At 46.9% G+C, this 25,859-nt stretch overlaps 1 protein-coding gene across 1 annotated transcript; it reads left to right on the top strand.

Moving 5' to 3' along the window:
* Positions 1 to 777: 777 nt before the first annotated feature.
* On the top strand, positions 778 to 25,859 carry LOC130344772 (oocyte zinc finger protein XlCOF6-like). The gene is made up of 9 exons (XM_056554468.1): positions 778 to 798; positions 14,502 to 14,663; positions 15,492 to 15,665; positions 16,646 to 16,766; positions 18,544 to 18,635; positions 22,009 to 22,108; positions 22,328 to 22,440; positions 22,525 to 22,633; positions 24,297 to 25,859. The coding sequence occupies exons 2-9, from the start codon at positions 14,556 to 14,558 to the stop codon at positions 25,697 to 25,699; spliced, it is 2,220 nt and encodes a 739-aa protein (XP_056410443.1). The 5' UTR covers positions 778 to 798; positions 14,502 to 14,555; the 3' UTR covers positions 25,700 to 25,859.

The raw sequence follows: 25,859 nt of genomic DNA, 5'->3' as shown, positions 1-25,859 counted from the left end.
GGCAATTTCTGCTTTACAGGCCTCTTTGACTTCAGAGATCAAGGAGCGAAAGTCCTCCCTAGAGGGCAAGTGCGACAGAAGCTGTGAGAGATCAAAAGGGGTCGGTGAAGGGGCAGGGGCCCCCGAGAATGCCAGCTCCATTATTGAGGGACTGTCCCTAGGAGATGAACCCCCTACACCCGAGGGGGGTGCCTTGTGGGGGCACCAGTGTAGCAGAGTTCCCCTGGGGGGAGGGAGGCAGCCTTCCAGGCACACTGAGGGCCGTGGCCATTACCCTGGGGGGTTTTGGGAGAAGGGCAGGAAAGGCTCCAGGCGAGGGGGGAATCAGGGGCTCTCCAGAGGGCAGGTGCTCAGCGGAGGAAGTGAAGGGAGGCCAGTCCAGGACAGCAGGGACACAGTCCATCCGAGGGTCCAGGGGGTCCTGGGCAGCAGGATGTGCAGGCTGGTCTGGTAGGGGGGAGGGGGAGGTCAGGAGCCCCTTCACCACCGAAGCCCAGGGAGACTGAGGGGGAGCCAAGCACCCCAGGTTCTCAAGACCCCAGACCGCAGGGGGCCACTCGGGGTCAGCAGGCAGTGCAGGGGCCTCAGGGCAGGAGGACCGTGCTAGCAGGGAGACACCACCGCTACTTGTGTGCGGCATCAGAACTGACTCCCCTGGTGGCCCGCGCTCACCTTCAGGAAGCTGGTCAGCCCGGGGATGCTCCGGAGTTCTGGAGGCACAGACGGCAGCTGGGACCACAGGAGGAGAGCCGGAGCAGTCCACAGCCGATCCCGGAGGCAGAGGCAGCACAGGAGCAGGTAAGCAAAGGGCAGTCGGAGTCCCCGTGCACGAACGCAGGCCGGAGGCGGGACCAACAATGGCGGGCGAGTCCGGAGGCCCAGGGACAGGACGGGGGTGAGAGAACCGCTGGATCCCTCTGTGGACCGGCCGGGAGGTGGGTTCCTAATGGCTGTGGATCTTCTGGGGACCTTCCGGGAGGGTTTCCCCATGTAAGAGCAGGTGGTCAGGGCTTATAATTGCAGGCAGGACCCTCGTGGCGCCGGAGCTCTACCAGTGAGCTGCCATCTTCAATGGCGCCTCGCCACGCCCCTCCGGGGGGGGCTGATTCTAACAGGGTGCGGCGTGGAAGATCACGGGGGTCCCCAGCGGCGGGACCCCTGCGATCAGGCATCTTATCCCCTATCCTTTGTATAGGTGATGAGATGTCTTAGCGCCGGAATACCCCTTTAAGGCCGGCCGGATCTGTATGAATATGGTCTGATATGTTCGTCATTGCTTCTTTTATGTTGTAGATGTTTTTTGCGATGTGATGTTTTAGTGGCCGTTTGGTTTTCCCAATGATTGGTTTTCCCAATGTTGATTAATTTCCCACTGGAATCCATTGGATGTGGATGGGATTTTTAGTTATTTTGCGACATGAGAGACCACATCGATGGAACCCCTTCGTGGACAATCACGAATCCGATTTGCTTTCTTGTCTAGTGCGGATGTTTGGGGCAACTTGGATTCCAACGTTGGGTGCGTTGGTAAAATCAATGGGAGGTGTATTCGGTAACGATGTGCCTAGATATTTGTAAATATCTACATGCCGACACCCACTAACTTTACTTTTGGTTCCTAACACGGCGGCGCCCGAGCCATCACATTGGATTAATACCGTATCACTGTATAACATCATTTATTACTTTATTTTTATTTTTACCGTATATACTCGAGTATAAGCCGGGTTTTTCAGTTTTTCAGCTGTCCGGGCATGCTGGGAGTTGTAGTTTTGCAACATCTGGAGGTCCGCAGGTTGAAGACCACTGCGGCCTTCGTCATCATCCAGCCCCCCCCCCACTTTTGTTTTGTACTCACCTCCCCTCGGCGGGACATTAGGATGAGCTGGTCCGGGGCATGTATGCTGCAGGGACCGTCCGGTGGGGATGGTTAGTCGTTGCAGGCTGTCCATTTTCACCGGGGGGGCCTATTCTTCACGCTTCGGGCCCGGCCCCGGACTAGTGACGTTGCCTTGACAACGACGCACAGGGACGTTCGTAACTTATGTCTGATGCCAGGGCCCTGCAGAAGACATCTTAATATATTTTAAATAAATTGTAATTTAATTTATTGGACGTATTTCCTCTTTTCTTTCTTTTTTTTCTTCCATTTTCATATCCTTACTGTTTTTTTAATCCTAATTTTTTGTCCTGGGCACATAGGGTAATGTGTATCGCAGTATCCTCGGTTCAGGATTCTGTTTTATGTAGAGCTCCCAATCAATTTTTACTTTGTCCATAAATATAATTATGCACAGTGGTTGTATTGGCCCGATACACGTTGGATACAACCAATGATTAAAATTATACAGTATATCCCTTATTACCATGGTGTTATATCTCCATGTAATAATCCGACGCGTTTCTCCCGTTCAGATGGAGAACGGGTTCATCAGGGATAGGGATAGTGGTACACAGTATAAGGTATGGGTAACTGTTATAGTACCCAAATACTCCACCAGTTAGTAACTAGAGATACAGCATTGGTGTAGTGGGGGTGTCAACTGTGAGACATTTTTTAACCTCCCGATCAATTATGCCATCACTGTCGGCCTTTGAGATGATCTTATCCATTTTTTCTTGTATATCCTTTTTCGGATCTCTCGGTAAAGATTGATATACTAAAGGGTCATGTAATTGTCTCTCGGCCTCTTTGATGTATACAAGCCTGTCCATGACCACGACCGCCGCACCACCCATGTCCGCTGGTTTTATGACAAGGTGGTGGTCATGGACGAGCTCTTGCAATGCATCAATTTCCATTCTAGTAAGATTGGGATGTGATAGAGAAGTTGGATTCAGACGGATTTGATCAAACTCTTTTTTTTAACACAATCAGAGAATGTCTGAATCGCATGTGGGTCAACCTGTGGCTGAAGTTCACTCGGGTTCCTCAACCCTAATTCAGAGAAATTAAAACACGTCTTATTCTTAGTAACCAGTGTTGCAGGATCTTCTCTACTATCAAACCATAAATATATATATATATATAAAACAAATCCTGGATAACCCCTTTAAAGGGGTACTCCCACCCTAGACATCTTATCCCCTAACCAAAGGATAGGGGATAAGATGTCTGATCATGGGGGTCCCGCCGCTGGGGACCCCCGCATTATTGCATGTGGCACCCACCTCTTTTTACACCGGAACCGCTGGAGGCTCTGAGTCGTGAGTCCGGGACGGAAGTCTGTGACGTCAGAACTCCGCCCCCGTGTGACATCACGCCCGTTCCCTCAATGCAAGTCTTAGACGTCACACGGGGGCGGAGTCCTGACATGACTTCCGTCCCGGACTCGCGACTCAGAGCGTCCAGAGGTTCTGGTGTAAAAAGAGGTGGGTGCCACATGCAATAATGCGTGGGTGCCCAGTGGTGGGACCCCCGTGATTTCAGTGACATCAGGACTCCGCCCCCGTGTGACGTCACGTCCGTCCCCTCAATGCAAGTCTATGGGAGGGGGCGTGACGGCCGTAAAAAGAGGTGGGTGCCACATGCAATAATGCGGGGGTCCCCAGTGGTGGGACCCCCATGATCAGACATCTTATTCCCTATCCTTTGGATAGGGGATAAGATGTCTAGGGTGGGAGTACCCCTTTAAGGCAGGTATGTTTTCCAATCAAGTTATTGATAAGCTTTTCAACATCTGACCAAAATGGAGCAATAATAGGGCAATTCCAGAAAAGATGCTTTAAGGATAACAATTTCTTCAACATTTATTAGAAATAGATTGGTGACATTTTGCTAATTTGGTTGGTGTATAGAACCAATTAGTTAAAATTAAATTGTCATATATTGTTCTCAGTGGTTAAAGGGGTACTCCACCGGAAAAAAAAAATTTCTTTTAAATTCTGGTTCCAGAAAGTTAAACAGATTTGTAAATTACTTCTATTAAAAATTCCCAATCCTTCCAGTACTTATCAGCTGCTGTATAATACACAGGAAGTTTTTTTCTTTTTTTTTCTTTCCTTTCTGCCTGACCACAGTGCTCTCTGCTGACACCTCTGTCCATGTCAGGAACTGTCCAGAGCAGTATAGGTTTGCCATGGGATTTGCTCCTGCTCTGGACAGTTCCTGACATGGACAGAGGTGTCAGCAGAGAGCACTGTGGTCAGGCCAATCAAAACAAAAATGGTACCAATGAAAACTTCAGATCCTCCCCCTCCTTATGATCCTTCTCCTAAAGATGATCCTCCTCCACCTCCTTCCCCTGATGATCCTCCTCCACCTCCTTCTCCTGATGATCCTCCTCCACCTCCTTCCCCTGATGATCCTCCTCCACCTCCTTCTCCTGATGATCCTCCTCCACCTCCTTCCCCTGATGATCCTCCTCCACCTCCTTCCCCTGATGATCCTCCTCCACCTCCTTCCCCTGATGATCCTCCTCCAACTCATTCTCCTGATGATCCTTCCCCAACTCCTTCCCCTGATGATCCTCCTCCACCTCCTTCCCCTGATGATCCTCCTCCACCTCCTTCCCCTGATGATCCTCCTCCACCTCCTTCCCCTGATGATCCTCCTCCACCTCCTTCCCCTGATGATCCTCCTCCACCTCCTTCCCCTGATGATCCTCCTCCAACTCCTTCTCCTGATGATCCTTACCCAACTCCTTCTCCTGATGATCCTTCTCCAACTCCTTCCCCTGATGATCTTCCTCCACCTCCTTCTCCTGATGATCCTCCTCCATCTCCTTTCTCTGATGATCATCCTCCTCCTCCTAAAGATGATCTTCCTCCACCTCCTTCCCCTGATGATCTTCCTCCTCCTCCTAAAGAGGATCCTCCTCCACCTCCTTCTCCTGATGATCCTCCTCCACCTCCTTCCCCTGATGATCTTCCTCCTCCTCCTAAAGAGGATCCTCCTCCACCTCCTTCTCCTGATGATCCTCCTCCACCTCCTTCCCCTGATGATCCTCCTCCAACTCCTTCCCCTGATGATCTTCCTCCACCTCCTTCCCCTGATGATCCTTCTCCAACTCCTACCCCTGATGATCCTCCTCCACCTCCTTCTCATGATGATGATTCTCCTCCTCCTAATGATGCTCCTCCTCCTTATGATCCTCCTCCTTCTCCTGATGATGCTCCTCCACCTCCTCCTCCTGATGATGCTCCTCCTCCTCCTGATGATAATGCTCCTCCTCCTCCTTATGATCCTCCTCCTCCTCCTCCTGATGATGCTCCTCCTCCTTCTCCTGATGATGCTCCTCCTCCACATGATCCTCCTCCTCCTCCTGATGATGATACTCCTCCTCCTCCTGATGATGTTCCTCCTCCTCCTGATGATGCTCCTCCTCCTCCTTATGATCCTCCTCCTTCTCCTGATGATGCTCCTCCACCTCCTCCTCCTGATGATGATGATCCTCCTCCTCCTGATGATGCTCCTCCTCCTCCTTATGATCCTCCTCCTCCTCCTGATGATGATACTCCTCCTCCTCCTCCTGATGATGCTCCTCCTCCTTCTCCTGATGATGTTCCTCCTCCTCCTGATGATGCTCCTCCTCCTCATGATCCTCCTCCTCCTCCTGATGATGATACTCCTCCTCCTCCTCCTCCTGATGATGCTCCTCCTCCTGATGATCCTCCTCCTTCTCCTGATGATCCTCCTCCAACTCCTTCTCCTGATGATCCTTCTCCAACTCCTTCCCCTGATGATCCTCCTCCACCTCCTTCTCCTGATGATCCTCCTCCATCTCCTTTCTCTGATGATCATCCTCCTCCTCCTAAAGATGATCTTCCTCCACCTCCTTCCCCTGATGATCTTCCTCCTCCTCCTAAAGAGGATCCTCCTCCACCTCCTTCTCCTGATGATCCTCCTCCACCTCCTTCCCCTGATGATCCTCCTCCAACTCCTTCCCCTGATGATCTTCCTCCACCTCCTTCCCCTGATGATCCTTCTCCAACTCCTTCCCCTGATGATCCTCCTCCACCTCCTTCTCATGATGATGATTCTCCTCCTCCTAATGATGCTCCTCCTCCTTATGACCCTCCTCCTCCTCCTGATGATGATACTCCTCCTCCTCCTCCTGATGATGCTCCTCCTCCTCCTCCTGATGATGCTCCTCCTCCACATGATCCTCCTCCTCCTCCTGATGATGATACTCCTCCTCCTCCTCCTGATGATGTTCCTCCTCCTCCTGATGATGCTCCTCCTCCTCCTTATGATCCTCCTCCTTCTCCTGATGATGCTCCTCCACCTCCTCCTCCTGATGATGATGATCCTCCTCCTCCTGATGATGCTCCTCCTCCTCCTTATGATCCTCCTCCTCCTCCTGATGATGATACTCCTCCTCCTCCTCCTGATGATGCTCCTCCTCCTTCTCCTGATGATGTTCCTCCTCCTCCTGATGATGCTCCTCCTCCTCATGATCCTCCTCTTCCTCCTGATGATGATACTCCTCCTCCTGCTGATGCTCCTCCTCCTGATGATCCTCCTCCTTTTCCTGATGATGCTCCTCCTCCTTATGATCCTCCTCCTTCTCCTGATGATGCTCCTCCTCCTCCTCCTGATGATGCTCCTCCTCCTCCTCCTCCTGATGCTCCTCCTCCTCCTCCTGATGATGCTCCTCCTCCTCCTCCTCCTCCTCCTGATGATGCTCCTCCTCCTCCTTCTCGTGATGATGCTCCTCCTCCTCCTTATGATGATCCTCCGTGTGTCGGTCTCTATCATTAGGTTGGTAAATTGCTTGGGCCTGGTATAACAGAACTACAACTCCCAGCATGTCCAGGCTGTTATTATGTGATAACGGAGAAACTTACAGGGAGGTGGTATAACAGAACTACAACTCCCAGCATGTCCAGGCTGTTATTATGTGATAACGGAGAAACTTACAGGGAGGTGGTATAACAGAACTACAACTCCCAGCATGTCCAGGCTGTTATTATGTGATAACGGAGAAACTTACAGGGAGGTGGTATAACAGAACTACAACTCCCAGCATGTCCAGGCTGTTATTATGGGATATCAGAGGAGGTATGAGAGGAAAGGAGTACAACTCCCAGCATGTCCAGGCTGTTATTATGGGATATCAGAGGAGGTATAAGAGGAGTACAACTCCCAGCATGTCCAGGCTGTTATTATGGGATATCAGAGGAGGTCTGAGAGGAGAGGAGTACAACTCCCAGCATGTCCAGGCTGTTATTATGGGATATCAGAGGAGGTATAAGAGGAGTACAACTCCCAGCATGTACAGGCTGTTATTATGGGATATCAGAGAAGAGGAGTACAACTCCCAGCATGCCCAGGCTGTTATTATGGGATATCAGAGGAGGTATGAGAGTAGTACAACTCCCAGCATGTCCAGGCTGTTATTATGGGATATCAGAGGAGAGGAGTACAACTCCCAGCATGCCCAGGCTGTTATTATGGGATATCAGAGGAGGTATGAGAGTAGTACAACTCCCAGCATGCCCAGGCTGTTATTATGGGATATCAGAGGAGGTATAAGAGGAGTACAACTCCCAGCATGTCCAGGCTGTTATTATGGGATATCAGAGGAGAGGAGTACAACTCCCAGCATGTCCAGGCTGCTATGTGATATGAGAGGACATGGCAGGAAGGTGGTATAAGAAAACTACAACTCCCAGCATGTCCAGGCTGTTATTATGTGATATCAGAGGAGGTATGAGAGGAAAGGAGTACAACTCCCAGCATGTCCAGGCTGTTATTATGGGATATCAGAGGAGGTATAAGAGGAGTAAAACTCCCAGCATGTGCAGGCTGTTATTATGGGATATCAGAGAAGAGGAGTACAACTCCCAGCATGTCCAGGCTGTTATTATGGGATATCAGAGGAGGTATAAGAGGAGTACAACTCCCAGCATGTACAGGCTGTTATTATGGGATATCAGAGAAGAGGAGTACAACTCCCAGCATGCCCAGGCTGTTATTATGGGATATCAGAGGAGGTATGAGAGTAGTACAACTCCCAGCATGTCCAGGCTGTTATTATGGGATATCAGAGGAGAGGAGTACAACTCCCAGCATGCCCAGGCTGTTATTATGGGATATCAGAGGAGGTATAAGAGGAGAGGAGTACAACTCCCAGCATGCCCAGGCTGTTATTATGGGATATCAGAGGAGGTATGAGAGTAGTACAACTCCCAGCATGTCCAGGCTGTTATTATGGGATATCAGAGGAGGTATAAGAGGAGAGGAGTACAACTCCCAACATGTCCAGGCTGCTATGTGATATGAGAGGACATGGCAGGGAGGTGGTATAAGAAAACTACAACTCCCAGCATGTCCAGGCTGTTATTATGTGATATCAGAGGAGGTATGAGAGGAAAGGAGTACAACTCCCAGCATGTCCAGGCTGTTATTATGGGATATCAGAGGAGAGAACTACAACTCCCAGCATGTCCAGGCTGTTATTATGGGATATCAGAGGAGAGAACTACAACTCCCAGCATGTCCAGGCTGTTATTATGGGATATCAGAGGAGAGAACTACAACTCCCAGCATGTCCAGGCTGTTATTATGGGATATCAGAGGAGAGAACTACAACTCCCAGCATGTCCATTGTGTTATTATGGGATATCAGAGGACATTACAGGGAGGAAGTAAAGAGGAGAGAACTACAACTCCCAGCATGTCTATTGTGTTATTATGGGATATCAGAGGAGAGAACTACAACTCCCAGCATGTCTATTGTGTTATTATGGGATATCAGAGGAGAGAACTACAACTCCCAGCATGTCCATTGTGTTACTATGGGATATCAGAGGAGAGAACTACAACTCCCAGCATGTCCATTGTGTTACTATGGGATATCAGAGGAAAGAACTACAACTCCCAGCATGTCCATTGTGTTACTATGGGCTATCAGAGGAGAGAACTGCAACTCCCAGCATGTCCATTGTGTTATTATGGGATATCAGAGGACATTACAGGGAGAAGGTAAAGAGGAGAAAACTACAACTCCCAGCATGTCCAGTCTGTTATTATGGGATATCAGAGGACATTACAGGGAGGAAGTAAAGAGGAGAGAACTACAACTCCCAGCATGTCCGGTCTGTTATTATGGGATATCAGAGGACATTACAGGGAGAAGGTAAAGAGGAGAAAACTACAACTCCCAGCATGTCCATTGTGTTATTATGGGATATCAGAGGAGAGAACTGCAACTCCCAGCATGTCTATTGTGTTATTATGGGATATCAGAGGACGTTACAGACGGGTGATATGAGAAAAGAGCCCCGCCCCCTCACGTCACATGATCATCACAGGTCCTTTATCAGCCACTTATTTTCTATAATACTGAGTCCCGCCCCCTCACATCACATGATCATTATCACAGGTCCTTTATTCACTATTTATCCTCTCTACCGCTGAGCCCCGCCCCCGCATGTGACTGATCACATGATATCTTGGCAGGTCCTGCTGTGGTAGTCCTGGTGTCCCATGGTGTGAGGTGAGGCGGCTGTGGGGGCTGCCCCTATATACCCTCCAGGTTACAAGAGGAGCAGACACGTGACCTGTACTGTGCGAGTCAGGTGACCAGCAGATTGTTATTTTATGTGAGAGACCAGAGCTGGAGTCATGACGTCACTGTGTGTGTACATATATATATATATATATATATATATATATATGTATATGTGTGTTTGTATAGATGTATGTGTATATGAGCGTGTGTGTACTGTGTATGTATGTGTGTGTGTGTATGTATGTGTATATATATATAATGTGTGTGTGAGACTCCTGGACCGTCGTGTGTTTGTGTGATTCCTGGACCGTCGTGTGTTTGTGCGATTCCTGGACCGTCGTGTGTTTGTGCGATTCCTGGACCGTCGTGTGTTTGTGCGATTCCTGGACCGTCGTGTGTTTGTGTGATTCCTGGACCCTCGTGTGTTTGTGGGATTCCCGGACCGTCGTGTGTGTGTGTGATTCCCGGACCGTCGTGTGTTTGTGTGATTCCCGGACCGTCGTGTGTTTGTGTGATTCCCGGACCGTCGTGTGTTTGTGTGATTCCTGGACCGTCATGTGTTTGTGTGATTCCTGGACCGTCGTGTGTTTGTGGGATTCCTGGACCGTCGTGTGTTTGTGGGATTCCTGGACCGTCGTGTGTGTGTGTGTGTGTGATTCCTGGACCGTCGTGTGTGTGTGTGGTTCCTGGACCGCCGTGTGTTTGTGTGATTCCTGGACCGTCGTGTGTGTGGTTCCTGGACCGTCGTGTGTTTGTGGGATTCCTGGACCGTCGTGTGTTTGTGTGATTCCTGGACCGTCGTTTGTGTGATTCCTGGACCGTCGTGTGTGTGTGTGTGTGTGATTCCTGGACCGTCGTGTGTGTGTGTGTGTGTGTGTGATTCCTGGACCGTCGTGTGTTTGTGGGATTCCTGGACCGTCGTGTGTTTGTGGGATTCCTGGACCGTCGTGTGTTTGTGGGATTCCTGGACCGTCGTGTGTGTGTGTGATTCCTGGACCGTCGTGTGTGTGTGTGTGTGATTCCTGGACCGTCGTGTGTGTGTGTGTGTGTGTGATTCCCGGACCGTCGTGTTTGTGTGTGATTCCTGGACCGTCGTGTGTGTGTGTGTGTGTGTGTGTGTGATTCCTGGACCGTCGTGTGTGTGTGTGTGTGATTCCTGGACCGTCGTGTGTGTGTGTGTGTGTGTGTGTGTGTGTGATTCCTGGACCGTCGTGTGTGTGTGTGTGCGATTCCTGGACCGTCATGTGTTTGTGGGATTCCTGGACCGTCATGTAAACCATTTCAATCACTTTTGACACAACTCAACAATCCATGGTTCTGTAGCTTGGATGTCGCCCTCCCGTCCCTCATTAGATGAGGTTTCTCGGTCTGTAAGGGAAGAATAGGAGGCCTGGGGGACAGGATGGTTTCTTAAATATGGGCCTCATGGTGCAGAGGAAAGCTGTATACAATAGGGATCAACCGATATCGATTTTTTTTTTTAGGGCCGATACCGATAAGGTTAAGGCCAATAACTTATACTGATATTCCGGTATAAGTTATCGGGGGCCGCGCTACTTCTGGCTCCGGCCGCGTCCTGAGCTGACACTGTGCGCACTGAGGGTGATGTCGCGTTGAGAACGTCACTCGTCGTTGCGCAGCGCACAGCGTAACGCAGGACGCCGCAGGAGCCAGAAGTAGCGTGGGCCTCGGGAACAGGTAATAATAAAACCGGGGATGGGGGAGCGGTCTCTGGCCGAGGCGGTGCAGTGTGGTGGTGGTGGGGGGGGTGTATGCAGGGCATTATCGGGTTATCGGCAAGGTAATTGCCGATAATGTCCAAAATCGTGAATATCGGCTGAACCGATAATCGGTCGATCCCTAGTATACAATCATGGCGGTAAATGTTGGCCCCCTGAAATGTTTCTATATAATGAAGTATTCCTCACAGGAAAGGATTGCAGTAACACAGGTTTTGCTATACACATGTTTATTCCCTTTGTGTGTGTATATATATATATATATATATAGATCTCCTCTCCTCTGTATATATATATATATAGATCTCCTCTCCTCTGTATATATATATAGATCTCCTCTCCTCTGTATATATATATATAGATCTCCTCTCCTCTGTATATATATATATATATATTGCAGTAACACAGGTTTTGCTATACACATGTTTATTCCCTTTGTGTGTGTGTATATATATATATATATATATATATATATATATATATATATATATATATATATATATATATATATATAGATCTCCTCTCCTCTGTATATATATATATATATATATATATATATATATAGATCTCCTCTCCTCTGTGTGTATATATATATATATATATATATATATATATAGATCTCCTCTCCTCTGTATATATATATATATATATATATATATATATATATATAGATCTCCTCTCCTCTGTATAAATATATATATATATATATATATATATATATATATATATATATATATATATAGATCTCCTCTCCTCTGTGTGTATATATATATATATATATATATATATATATATATATATAGATCTCCTCTCCTCTGTGTATATATATATATATATATATATATATATATATATATATATATATATATAGATCTCCTCTCCTCTGTATATATATATTGCAGTAACACAGGTTTTGCTATACACATGTTTATTCCCTTTGTGTGTATTGGAACTAAACAAAAAAAGCTAATTGGACATAATGTCACCAAACTCCAAAAATGGTCCGGACACAATTATTGGCCCCTTTCAAAATTGTAGAAAAATAAGATTGTTTCCAGCCTGTGATGTTCCTTTATACTCACCTGGGGAAAGTAACAGGTGTGGGCAATATAAAAATCACACCTGAAAGCAGATAAAAAGGAGAGAAGTTCACTTAGTCTTTGCATTGTGTGTCTGTGTGTGTGTCACACTAAGCATGGACAACAGAAAGAGGAGAAGAGAACTGTCTGAGGACTTGGGAACCAAAATTGTGGAAAAATATCAACAAAGGTTTCTAGATTTACCTTTGACCACAGTGCGCAACATTATCAAGAAGTTTACAACCCATGGCCCTGTAGCTAATCTCCCTGGGTGTGGACGGAAGAGAAAAATTTATGAAAGGTGTCACTGCAGGTGGATAAGTCCGGATGGTGGATAAGCAGCCCCAAACAAGTTCCAAAGATATTCAAGCTGTCCTGCAGGCTCAGGGAGCATCAGTGTCAGCGTGAACTGTCAACATTTAAATGAAATAAAACGCTATGGAGGAGACCCAGGAGGACCCCGCTATGGAGGAGACCCAGGAGGACCCCACTATGGAGGAGACCCAGGAGGACCCCACTATGGAGGAGACCCAGGAGGACCCCACTGCTGACACAGACATAAAAAACCAAGACTACATTTTACCAAAATGAACTTGAGTAACCAAAATCCTTCTGGGAAAACGTCTCGTGGACAGATGAGACCAAGATAGATCTTTTTGGTAAAGCAAATAATTCTACTGTTTACCGAAAACGGAATGAGGCCTACAAAGAAAAGAGCACAGTACCTACAGTGACATATGGGGGAGGTCAGTGATGTTTTGGGTTGTTTTGCTGCCTCTGGCACTGGGGGCCTTGAATGTGTACAAGACATCATGAAATCTGAGGATTACCAATGGATTTTGGGTCGCACTGTACAGCCCAGTGTCAGAAAGCTGGGTTTGTGTCCGAGATCTTGGGTCTTCCAGCAGGACAATGACCCCAAACATACGTCAAAAAGCCCCAGAAATGGATGACAACAAAGTGCTGGAGAGTTCTGAAGTGTCAGCAATGAGTCCAGATCTAAATCCCATTGATCACCTGTGGAGAGATCTTATAATTACTGTTGGGAAAAGGCGCCGTCCAATAAGAGACCGGGAGCAGTTTGTAAAGGAAGAGTGGTCCAACATCCCGGCTGAGAGGTGTAAGAAGCTTATTGATGGTTATAGGAAGAGTGGTCCAACATTCCGGCTGAGAGGTGTAAGAAGCTTATTGATGGTTATAGGAAGAGTGGTCCAACATTCCGGCTGAGAGGTGTAAGAAGCTTATTGATGGTTATAGGAAGCCACTGATTTCACTTATTTTTTCCAAAGGGTGTGCGACCAAATATTAAGTTAAGGGGCCAATAATTTTGTCCAGACCATTTTTGGAGTTTGGTGACATTATGTCCAATTTGTGTGTATTGGAACTAAACCAAAAAAGGAGGAAAAAAAAAGCAAAGGGAATAAACATGTGTATAGCAAAACATGTGTTACTGCAATACTTTACTGTGGGAAATGACTGTATGTGTCTTCTGTGGTTAGCCTAGCGTGGAGGTCTAGTCCAGGTTCTGTGATTAGCCTAGCGTGGAGGTCTAGTCCAGGTTGTGTGGTTAGCCTAGCGAGAAGGTCTAGTCCAGGTTGTGTGGTTAGCCTAGCGAGGAGGTCTAGTCCAGGTTCTGTGGTGAGGTCTCTGGTCTAGTCCAGGTTCAGTGATTTCCTATTTTTTTTCTATTGGCGTATGAAGCAACTAGGACAACAGAAAGATGATTTTAGGTGGGCATCAGCTTACATATGTCTGGGGATACTTCGGCTGCGGACCCGCTCTGTTACCATAACACTTTGACTTGGACTCCTAAATATCCTCTAGGTTTTCCCCCTTTATACCAGGTCGCTGCCTCACCAGTGGCACCAGGGATACAGGTGGAGGTGAGGCTGGTGCAACAGGTTGGCAGCCTGGTGGTTATAGCAAGAGATACAGCACTGTCCAGAATGGGTTAAACCAGTGTTTCCTAGATCGGGCAAAGCTTTGAGGAGGAAGCCTGAACCAGCAGATGGGGAGCAGCGATGGCAGGACGGTAGCGTTGAGTGCCAGGACAAACCACACACTGGCGGATGCTCCTATAATAGACCATGTTAGGGGACACCTTTTTTTTACTACGTGGTGAAGGCTTTGAGAGGCTGCGTCTATCAACGCTTTATAAGTGGGAATCTATATGTCACATGATCTTGGCCCCTGTACGATTTAGAGCTCTTCCTCTTCTTTTATAGAGGCCCCGGCAGGACGAGGTCCCTCCACCTGATCCAGTTATTTTATCATCCAAAATGGTTCTTCTCCTCAATGACCCCCCAGGGATGGACAAGGACAGGAATGAGATGACTAAGAGAATAATTCACTTAACTTTGGAGATCCTCCACCTGCTGACCGGAGAGGTGAGGTGACCCATCTACATTTCCACCATTGTTGTCCCCATCTACATTTCCAACATTGTTGTCCCCCCCCCCCCATCTACATTTCCACCATTGTTGTGTCCCCATCTACATTTCCACCATTGTCCCCTCCCATCTACATTTCCACCATTGTTGTCCCCATCTACATTTCCACCATTGTCCACTCCCATCTACATTTCCACCATTGTTGTCCCCATCTACATTTCCGCCATTGTTGTCCCCATCTACATTTCCGCCATTGTTGTGTCCCCATCTACATTTCCACCATTGTCCCCTCCCATCTACATTTCCACCATTGTTGTCCCCCATCTACATTTCCGCCATTGTTGTCCCCATCTACATTTCCGCCATTGTTGTCCCAACATCTACATTTCCGCCATTGTTGTCCCCCATCTACATTTTCGCCATTGTTGTCCCCCACATCTACATTTCCGCCATTGCTGTCCCCCACATCTACATTTCCGCCATTGCTGTCCCCCACATCTACATTTCCGCCATTGCTGTCCCCCACATCTAGATTTCCGCCATTGCTGTCCCCCCATCTACATTTCCGCCATTGTTGTCCCCCCCATCTACATGTCCGCCATTGTTGCCCCCCCCATCTACATGTCCGCCATTGTTGCCCCCCCCCATCTACATGTCCGCCATTGTTGTCCCCCCCATCTACATGTCCGCCATTGTTGTCCCCCCCCCCATCTACATTTCTTTCATCTTTATTTGGGGGAAGGTGCCAAACAGGGGCCACAATGTCCTCTTTGTAGTGAAGAAGGAATCATGGGTTTAATCTCCTCATTTTCTCTCCATACACAGGATTACACCATAGTGAAGAAGACATGGGGGGAGTGCGTGGCCCCCTGCAGCCATGAGTCAGAAGGACACAGCAGGGCCCGGAGCCCCATCACGGAGCCTCCACCTTACTCACAGATACATGAAGAGAAGATCCTAGAACTCACCCACAGAATCACTGAGCTGCTGACTGGAGAGGTGACACTGCTGGGAAATTATACAGTAATGGAGGGGTCTGGTGATGATAGGTGACACTGCTGGGACATTATACAGTAATGGAGGGGTCTGGTGATGACTGGAGAGGTGACACTGCTGGATCATTATACAGTAATGGAGGGGTCTGGTGATGACTGGAGAGGTGACACTGCTGGGACATTATACAGTAGTGGAGGGGTCTGGTGATGACTGGAGAGGTGACACTGCTGGGACATTATACAGTAATGGAGGGGTCTGGTGATGACTGGAGAGGTGACACTGCTGGGACATTATACAGTAATGGAGGGGTCTGGTGATGACTGGAGAGGTGACACTGCTGGGACATTATACTGTAATGGAGGGGTCTGGTGATGACTAGAAAGGTGACACTGCTGGACATTATACAGTAATGGAGGGGTCTGGTGATGACTGGAGAGGTGACCCTGCTGGGACATTATACAGTAATGGAGGGGTCTGGTGATGACTGGAGAGGTGACACTGCTGGGACATTATACAGTAATGGAGGGGTCTGGTGATAACTGGAGAGGTGACCCTGCTGGGACATTATACAGTAATGGAGGGGTCTGGTGATGACTGGAGAGGTGACACTGCTGGGACATTATACAGTAATGGAGGGGTCTGGTGATGACTAGAGAGGTGACACTGCTGGGACATTATACAGTAATGGAGGGGTCTGGTGATGACTGGAGAGGTGACCCTGCTGGGACATTATACAGTAATGGAGGGGTCTGGTGATGATAGGTGACACTGCTGGGACATTATACAGTAATGGAGGGGTCTGGTGATGATAGGTGACACTGCTGGGACATTATACAGTAATGGAGGGGTCTGGTGATGATAGGTGACACTGCTGGGACATTATACAGTAATGGAGGGGTCTGGTGATGATTAGAGAGGTGACACTGCTGGGGCATTATACAGTAATGGAGGGGTCTGGTGATGACGGTATCATTGTGTGTCAGGTTCCTATAAGGTGTCAGGATGTGGCGGTCTATTTCTCCATGGAGGAGTGGGAGTATGTAGAAGGACTCAAGGATCTGTACCAGGACATGATGGAGGATCGGCAGCCCCTCACATCACAAGGTAAGAAGGCACAGGTGTTCCATAAGTGAGTTCACCCCTCATATGGCTGCAGACATGGGCTGACAGATATTGGTGCAATAACCTGAACATTATCTCATTTACTGAAGTAGAGTAGTCATAAGATTAGGTTTATATTTTGGGCTGAAGTGTCAAGGCTGCTCACCAACTCCATATTAATGTCTATGGACAGAGAACAGGAGCGACTCCATATTAATGTCTATGGACAGAGAACAGGAGCGACTCCATATTAATGTCTATGGACAGAGAACAGGAGCGACTCCATATTAATGTCTATGGACAGAGAACGGGAGCGACTCCATATTAATGTCTATGGACAGAGAACAGGAGCGACTCCATATTAATGTCTATGGACAGAGAACGGGAGCGACTCCATATTAATGTCTATGGACAGAGAACGGGAGCGACTCCATATTAATATAGAGATACTTCCAGCACCAGGATGCGGTATAAAAACGGGAATATTTATTGATTCAAAGACAGGCTACAATACACGGATAACTCTGACGCGTTTCACGCTTTCGCGCTTAGTCATAGAGTCACAACTCTATGACTAAGCGCGAAAGCGTGAAACGCGTCAGTTATCCGTGTATTGTAGCCTGTCTTTGAATCAATAAATATTCCCGTTTTTATACCGCATCCTGGTGCTGGAAGTATCTCTATATTCCGTGAGTGGAGCCGGAGGCGGGGCTGGTGGATCCACGCACAGCTGCGGGAATACTGGGTGAGCGGTCAATTCCTTCTCCTTGTTACTCCATATTAATGTCTATGGACAGAGAACAGGAGCAACTCCATATTAATGTCTATAGACAGAGAACAGGTAGCGGCTCTATATTAATGTCTATGGAAAGAGAATGGGAGTGACTCCATAGTAATGTCTATGGACAGAAAACAGGAGTGACTCCATATTAATGTCTATGGACAGAAAACAGGAGTGACTCCATATTAATGTCTATGGACAGAAAACAGGAGCAACTCCATATTAATGTCTATGGACAGAGAACAGGAGTGACTCCATATTAATGTCTATGTACAGTGAACAGGTAGCGGCTCTATATTAAGGTCTATGGACAGAGAACAGGAGCAATATTAATGTCTATGGACAGAGAACAGGTAGCGGCTCTATATTAATGTCTATGGACAGAGAACAGGTAGCGGCTCTATATTAATGCCTATGGACAGAGAACAGGAGTGACTTCATATTAATGTCTATGGACAGAGAACAGGAGTGACTCCATATTAATGTCTATGGACAGAGAACGCGAGCGAGATTAATGTCTATGGACAGAGCATGAGGATGACTCCATATTAATGTCTATGGACAGAGAACGGGAGTGACTCCATATTAATGTCTATGGACAGAGAACAGGAGTGACTCCATATTAATGTCTATGGACAGAGAATGAGGATGACTCCATGTTAATGTCTATGGACAGAGAACAGGTAGCAGCTCCATATTAATGTCTATGGATAGAGAACAGGTAGCAGCTCCATATTAATGTCTATGGATAGAGAACAGGTAGCTGCTCTATATTAAGGTCTATGGACTTAGCACGTCTTCATAAAAGTTCCTGGGGGGGGGGGAGGGAGAGACACGTGGAAGGGCCAATACTTGTTTCCCTATAGTTTATATACACCAAAGACCCTGTATACAGATACTATACATATGTAAATATAAATGTATCTATCCCTAATGTGGGGCCCAGTACTTCTTTATATAGACGGATATACAGTATGATGTGTTTTGTGTTCCCCACAGATGGATCCTGTAGAATAAATCCATCTGAGAGGTGTCCCCGTCCTCTGTATTCCCAGGGCTGTCCGGAGGGAAATGTCCCAGAAAACCATCAGGTAGATGGCGCTGAAGTCTCCACAATATATAACCATAAAGTGAACTGAACTTCCATGACGGCGCAACACAGAAATATTGTCACCTAATCTGTTCCAAACAGGGTGTCTCCAGCTGTTTCAAGATTACAACTCCCAGCATGCCCAAACACCCCATGGCTGTCTGGGCATGCTGGGAGTTGTAGTTTAGCAGTCCCCAATGCATTCAATCTTAGGTGAATTTATGTTCCTAGAAAGATAAGAATTAAAGGGATTACCTAGCAGTGGAATCCCATTGAAAGTTTTTGGCCGATTTGGCTCAGATATTCTGTCTTGTGAACACGGCCTTAAAGGGGTAGTCCGCCCCTAGACATCTTTTCCCCTATTCAAAGGATAGGGGATAAGATGTCAGATCGCTGGGGGGGGACCCCCGGGATCTCGGCTGCGGCACACATGCTCTGTGCGTAATGATGGGCGATACAGGGGCCGGATCATCGTGATGTCACGGCTCCGCCCCCTTAATGCAAGTCTATGGGAGGTGGTGTGATAGTTACCATGCCCCCTCCAATAGACTTGTATTGAGGGGGCGGGCCGTGACGTCACGATGATCCAGCCCTGTCATTATGCACAGAGCGCGGTGCCGCAGCGGAGATCCCGGGGGTCCCCAACAGCAGGACCCCAGCGATCTGACATCTTATCCCCTATCCTTTGCTAGGGGCGGAGTACCCCTTTAAGATGCTAGGGGCGGAGTACCCCTTTAAGGTGAATCCAGCTCTTTTTTTACTGAATTATGGACTCTCAGGTCTCCAGGTGTAATTTTACCTTTTATTTTTGTAGCCGTCATGAAAGAGAATATTACTGTAGAGAGTAGTGGATGGGAGAGCCTTCCTGCAGAGGTGGTAGCTGAAGGTTCACTGAGGAGTTGGGCTGCAGCTAATGATTATTTTAATAATCGATTAGTTGTCGATTATTTCATCGATTAATCGGAAAACTCTTCAAAATGCCAAAAAAAGGGGTTCAGCTGATTCTACTTGAAAAATGACGTACAATGGGAATATTAAAAGCTTCTAGCGTGTGATGTCACCAAACAGCAGCAATTTGGGAGGGTTATTTTTTACGTTTATGCCGTACAGGTTACGCCGATTATTATTAATGATCCTGTACAGAAACCAGCGTAAATTTGATATTGCCGCATGGGTAACTATCTGAACTATTAAAATAAAATGTTAATGATTTACTAACACTTAATTGTAATAGATCAGACAGTTGGCCGTGCGGCAATATCAGGTATATATAGCAATAGGAAAAGGGGAACTAGTTTCTATTGGTGGAACGGTTTATTTACTTTATTTTATTTATATTGCACTCCTATACACATGACAGCAGAGCATTGCACCCAACCCATGTCTGTAGTACTACAAACACTAGGATGCAATGCTCTGCGCATACTACCATGTGTATATGTACTACAGGCACAAGGGTGCAATGCTCTGCACATATCCCCATGGGTAAAGCGGTGTGCACTGCCCACACTTTATTAAATAGGGACATTATATAACCCCCCCCCCCCTATGATGCCCCGTGTCATCATACCCCCTCTAATGACTCCTGTGCCATTATATAACCCCCCCTCTGATGCCCCCTGTGTCATCATACCCCCTCTAATGACTCCTGCGCCATTATATAACCCCCCTCTGATGCCCCGTGTCATCATACCCCCTCTAATGACTCCTGTGCCATTATATAACCCCCCTCTGATGCCCCCTGTGTCATCATACCCCCTCTATTCACTCCTGTGTCATTATATAACCCCCCTCTGATGCCCCCTGTGTCATCATACCCCCTCTATTCACTCCCGTGTCATTATACCCCTCCTCTGAGGCCCCCCGTGTCATTATACCCCTCCTCTGATGCCCGTCGTGTCATTATACCCCTCCTCTGATGCCCCTCGTGTCATTATACCCCTCCTCTGATGCCCCCCGTGTCATGATATTTCAGCCCAACCCCCTCCCCTCTCCTGTACCACATTATTACCAAACCTCGTCTCTGATCCCCCACTACCTGTACTCCTCCCCCATGTGCGCTCCGGCAGGCTCAGGGGCTCGGCGGTCATTGTTGTTACTGGACCCTATCCTCGGTGCGCGCGATGAGTGATGTCATCGCACGCGCCTATGCCGGGACGCTGTCGTCCTGCGCGGGTCGCTATAGGCTGCAGTCTATAGGAGTTTAGTTACAGGGCAGAACCGGTTGTTATATGTGAATCCCTCAGGCATTTGGCCCTTCTTACCACGAAGCCTGAAGAATTCACCTGCCCGGCACCTACAACTGCATGTCCCAGGTGATACAATTTCCATAGTGACTCACGGTCACTGAGGCTGCGGCGGTCAGGCACGAGTCCCGAAAACCCCGCAGCAGCCACAGTGACAGTGAGTCCCTCTGGAAATTGTATCGCCCTCCTGGCTACAGACAACGAATCGGGCGATTATTCGATAACGGGATTCGGTGACAACAAATGCTGTTATCTAATTTTATTGATTAATCGTTGCAGCCCTACTGAGGAGTGTAAGCATGGGGGCATAGGTATAAGGCTATCCTTCATATAAGATAGAGATAGGTATAAGGCTATCCTTCATATAAGATAGAGATAAGTATAAGGCTATCCTTCATATAAGATAGAGATAGGTATAAGACTATCCTTCATATAAGATAGAGATAGGTATAAGGCTATCCTTCATATAAGATAGAGATAGGTATAAGGCTATCCTTCATATAAGATAGAGATAGGTATAAGGCTATCCTTCATATAAGATAGAGATAGGTATAAGGCTATCCTTCATATAAGATAGAGATAGGTATAAGGCTATCCTTCATATAAGATAGGGATAGGTATAAGGCTATCCTTCATATAAGATAGAGATAGGTATAAGGCTATCCTTCATATAAGATAGGGATAGGTATAAGGCTATCCTTCATATAAGATAGAAATAGGTATAAGGCTCCTTCATATAAGATAGAGATAGGTATAAGGATATCCTTCATATAAGATAGGGATAGGTATAAGGCTATCCTTCATATAAGATAGAGATAGGTATAAGGCTATCCTTCATATAAGATAGGGATAGGTATAAGGCTATCCTTCATATAAGATAGAAATAGGTATAAGGCTCCTTCATATAAGATAGAGATAGGTATAAGGATATCCTTCATATAAGATAGGGATAGGTATAAGGCTATCCTTCATATAAGATAGAGATAGGTATAAGGCTATCCTTCATATAAGATAGGGATAGGTATAAGGCTATCCTTCATATAAGATAGGGATAGGTATAAGGCTATCCTTCTTATAGGATACTGAATTAGCAGTGAGGATGAATTCCTACCCTCCTTGTCTCTTTAGGGTGAAGATCTGGTTGATGTTGATCTTATAGATGGATCAGAAGAGAAGACGGATCTCATGGCCGATCTGCAGTGTAAGGAGGAGGACTCCCTCATGTTTGGTAAATCCTATATTGAGCTTCTCCTAGATCAGTGCTCTTCAAAATGTGGCCCTCCTAGATGTTGCAAGACTACAACTCCCAGCATGCCCGGACAGCCAACGGCTGTCCGGGCATGCTGGGAGTTGTAGTTTTGCAACAACTGGAGGTCCACAGTTTGTAGACCACTGCCCTAGATATACTACATTCATCACATGCTAACAATTCATCACTTTCCTCCAGATGGATCCAGTAGAAGAAATCCACCAGAGAGGTGTCCCTGTCCTCTGTATTCCCAGGACTGTCAGATAGGTGTCCCCGAGAACCATCAGGTAGGTGACCCCGAGAACCATCAGGTAGGTGACCCCCTAGCCCCGAGTAATAGGTATCATAGACTTTTTGTGTTGTATTGTAGAAAATTGTTTTTTATGTGATATTAGGGTGAAGATCTGACTGTTATTAAAGTGGAGGATGAAGAAGAGAGGATGAGGAGTGACCTCCTGTCTATGAGGGAAGTGAAGGAGGAAATTCCAGGAGGTGTTACCCCAGGTATGTAGCAATGGATTTACAGAGAGGATTCTTCAGGTGAGGCGCCACCTCCAAGCCTCTTATACATGGGACGATTATTGGACAAAGGAGCGTTCACGATAAAGGCCCCGTGTTAAAGGTCCGGCAGTCATCTTGTTCATAGGCTGATTGGATCTTTTATTTGGTCATTTATAGGGAACCTGTCATCAGATTTTTACCATATACCGTGACCCCCCCGACCTATGAAGGCCCCGACATACGATCATTTCAACATACGATGCTTTTGTATGTCGGGGCCATCGCATAAACGTCTATCCCTCAGCGCAGACTGCTTCAGCTGCCACCGGATAGCCGTTTACGGTGCCCCGTGTGGTCCGCTGACTATCACTTACCTGTCCTCGGGGCTCCGGCGCGTCCTCTTCGGGATCCTCTGCATCGTCGGCGCTCTCCATCGTCGTCATCACGTCATCGTCATCCAATAGGAGCGGCGTGTGTAACAACGTGATGGCGGCGACGGAGAGCGAGGATGCCGGGGAAGCAGAGGCCTTGCCGGAGCGGCGACGGTCCGGAGCGGCGGGGTCAGGTGAGTACAACTTCTTCTACCAGTGGTCTACAACCTGCGGACCTCCAGATGTTGCAAAACTACAACACCCAGCATGCCCGGACAGCCAACGGCTGTCCGGGCATGCTGAGTGTTGTAGTTTTGCAACATCTGGAGGTCCGCAGGTTGTAGACCACTGTCCTATACTTTACATTGCACGGATCCCTCAACATGCGATGGTTTCAACAAACAATGGTCCATTTGGAACGGATTACCATCGTATGTTGAGGGACCACTGTATAAAGCATGGCAACACTTTTTTTTATTTATTTTTTCTCCTTTTTTTTTTTTTCCTCTGTTTTTTTTCCTTTTTTTTTCTTTCTTTTTCTTTCTTACTTGCTTTCTTTTTTATTTTATTTTTTGAAAACTTTTCACTGCAGTTTTTACCTGTATTCCTGTCACGCTGAGGATATGTTTAAACGTCCCGGGCGGTCTCGTAGCCTGAGACTTGCCCAGAAGTCAGAATGCCAGAAGCCCCATACAAATCTATAGGACATTCAGACCGATCGCCTCAGTCTCCAACTACAGGATGGCTCTGGATGATTAAACATGCACGACTCCTTGTGACATGCCCATTTAAAGGGGTACTTCACCCCTAGACAAGATGTCTAATCGTGGGGGTTTGGCCGCTGGGCCTCCTTGCTATCTCTGTGTGGGCACCCTGGCGTTGGGAACATATATGTTCCGAACGCTGGGTTCGTGCGGCCGTGGTTGTGACGTCCATTAACATGGAGGGGTCGGGGCGTGACGTCGCAACCGCGCGAACCCAGCGTTCGGAACATAAATGTTCACAACGCCAGGATTCCCGCAGTGAGATGACGGGGGGGTCCCAGCGACCGGACCCCTGCAATCAGACATCTTATCCCCTATCCTTTCGTTGTCTAGGGGCGAAGTACCCCTTTAAGCCAAAACCAAAAGTGGGTTCAAGAGGAATGGGAAATCTAGAGCAAGGATGTATACTTCTCTATGGGACATCCCATAGAATGTTATACATTTTTGTTTTTTTGTTTTTTACTTTATAGCTTAAAAAAATATAAACAAATAAATAAATAAAAATCTTGGGTTCCATTTTATTCCTAACAGAAAATCCCAGTAAGAACTTTGATGGAAACCACATGTTATCGCTTAAATCTGACCTAGAGGATGAATGTATCATGGAGGACACCTCAGGAGTTCATCTGGGACTTCACAGGACAGATCCGCAATATAATATTCCCCCTGATCATGAGGGACCTTCTCCTGAACAACTACACGTTGTTACCACAAGGACAGGACAGAAAAAGGGGAAAAGGATTGAATGTGGTGAATGTGGAAAAGAGTTTACAATAAGCTCAAGTCTTCACCGAGGGGAGAAGCCATACTCCTGTGAACAGTGTGGGGAGAAGCCATTTTCATGTTTAGAGTGTGGGAAATGTTTTACAGAAAAAACAAAGCTTGCTATACATGAGAAAATTCACAGAGGGGAGAAGCCGTATTCATGTGCAGAATGTGGAAAATGTTTCGGAGAAAAAGCTGTTCTTGTTAATCATGAGAGGATTCACACAGGGGAGAAGCCGTTTGCGTGTTCGGAATGTGGAAAATGTTTTACGGAAAGATCAAATCTTGCCAGGCATGAGAGAATTCACACCGGAGAGAAGCCGTATGTATGTTCAGAATGTGGGAAATGTTTTACACAAAAATCTAATCTTGAAACACATCAGAAATGCCACACTGGCGAGAAGCCGTATTCATGCTCACTATGTGGAAAATGTTTTAAGCTTAAATCGGGTCTTGTTCAACATGAAAGAATTCACACTGGAGAGAAGCCGTATACATGTCTAAAGTGTGGAAAATGTTTTGCACAAAAATCAGGCCTCGTTATACATGAGAGAAGTCACACAATAGAAGAGTCCTTTTCTTGTTCAGAATGTGGGAAATGTTTTGTCAGTAAATCATATCTTGTTATACATAAGAAAAGTCACACAGGAGAGAAGCCGTTTTCATGTTCACTGTGTGGGAAATGTTTTCTACAAAAATCGAATCTCGATACGCATGAGAGAAGTCACACAGGAGAGAAGCCATTCTCATGTACTGTATGTGGGAAATGCTTTACCTATAAATCAAATCTCGTTCAACATCAGAGAAGTCACACAGGGGAGAAGCCATTCTCTTGTTCAGAATGTGGTAAAAGTTTTACCCAAAAATCAAATCTTGATGTGCACGAGAGAAGTCACTCGGGAGAGAAGCCGTTCCCTTGTTTGGAATGTGGGAAATGTTTCACTACTAAAACCAGGCTCAGGGATCATCAGAGAATTCACACAGGAGAGAAGCCGTATTCATGTTCAGAATGTGGGAAAAGTTTTGTACAGAGGGCGCAGCTATATGTGCACGAGAGGATTCATACAGGAGAGAAGCCCTATTCGTGTTCAGAATGTGGGAAATGTTTTATCACTAAAGTCAAACTTCGGAATCATCTGAGAACTCACACAGGGGAGATGCTGTTTTGATGTTCTCTGTGAATTTTTAAAAACTCTTTCAAGAATTGTCATAAAAGAAAAATTCCTTTTTTTTTTGTTCCATCTATGAAAATCTCTGAAATGTTTCACATTCACATTAAACAACTAGTAAGCCTGTTTATATTTGGGGTGGAATTAGTTTAAAGGGGTA

This window comes from Hyla sarda, unplaced genomic scaffold (assembly GCF_029499605.1).
Source record: "Hyla sarda isolate aHylSar1 unplaced genomic scaffold, aHylSar1.hap1 scaffold_734, whole genome shotgun sequence".
NCBI classification, from domain to species: domain Eukaryota; kingdom Metazoa; phylum Chordata; class Amphibia; order Anura; family Hylidae; genus Hyla; species Hyla sarda.
Note: the sequence above shows the minus strand (reverse complement) of the source record. Positions and strands in the feature narration are given on the sequence as shown.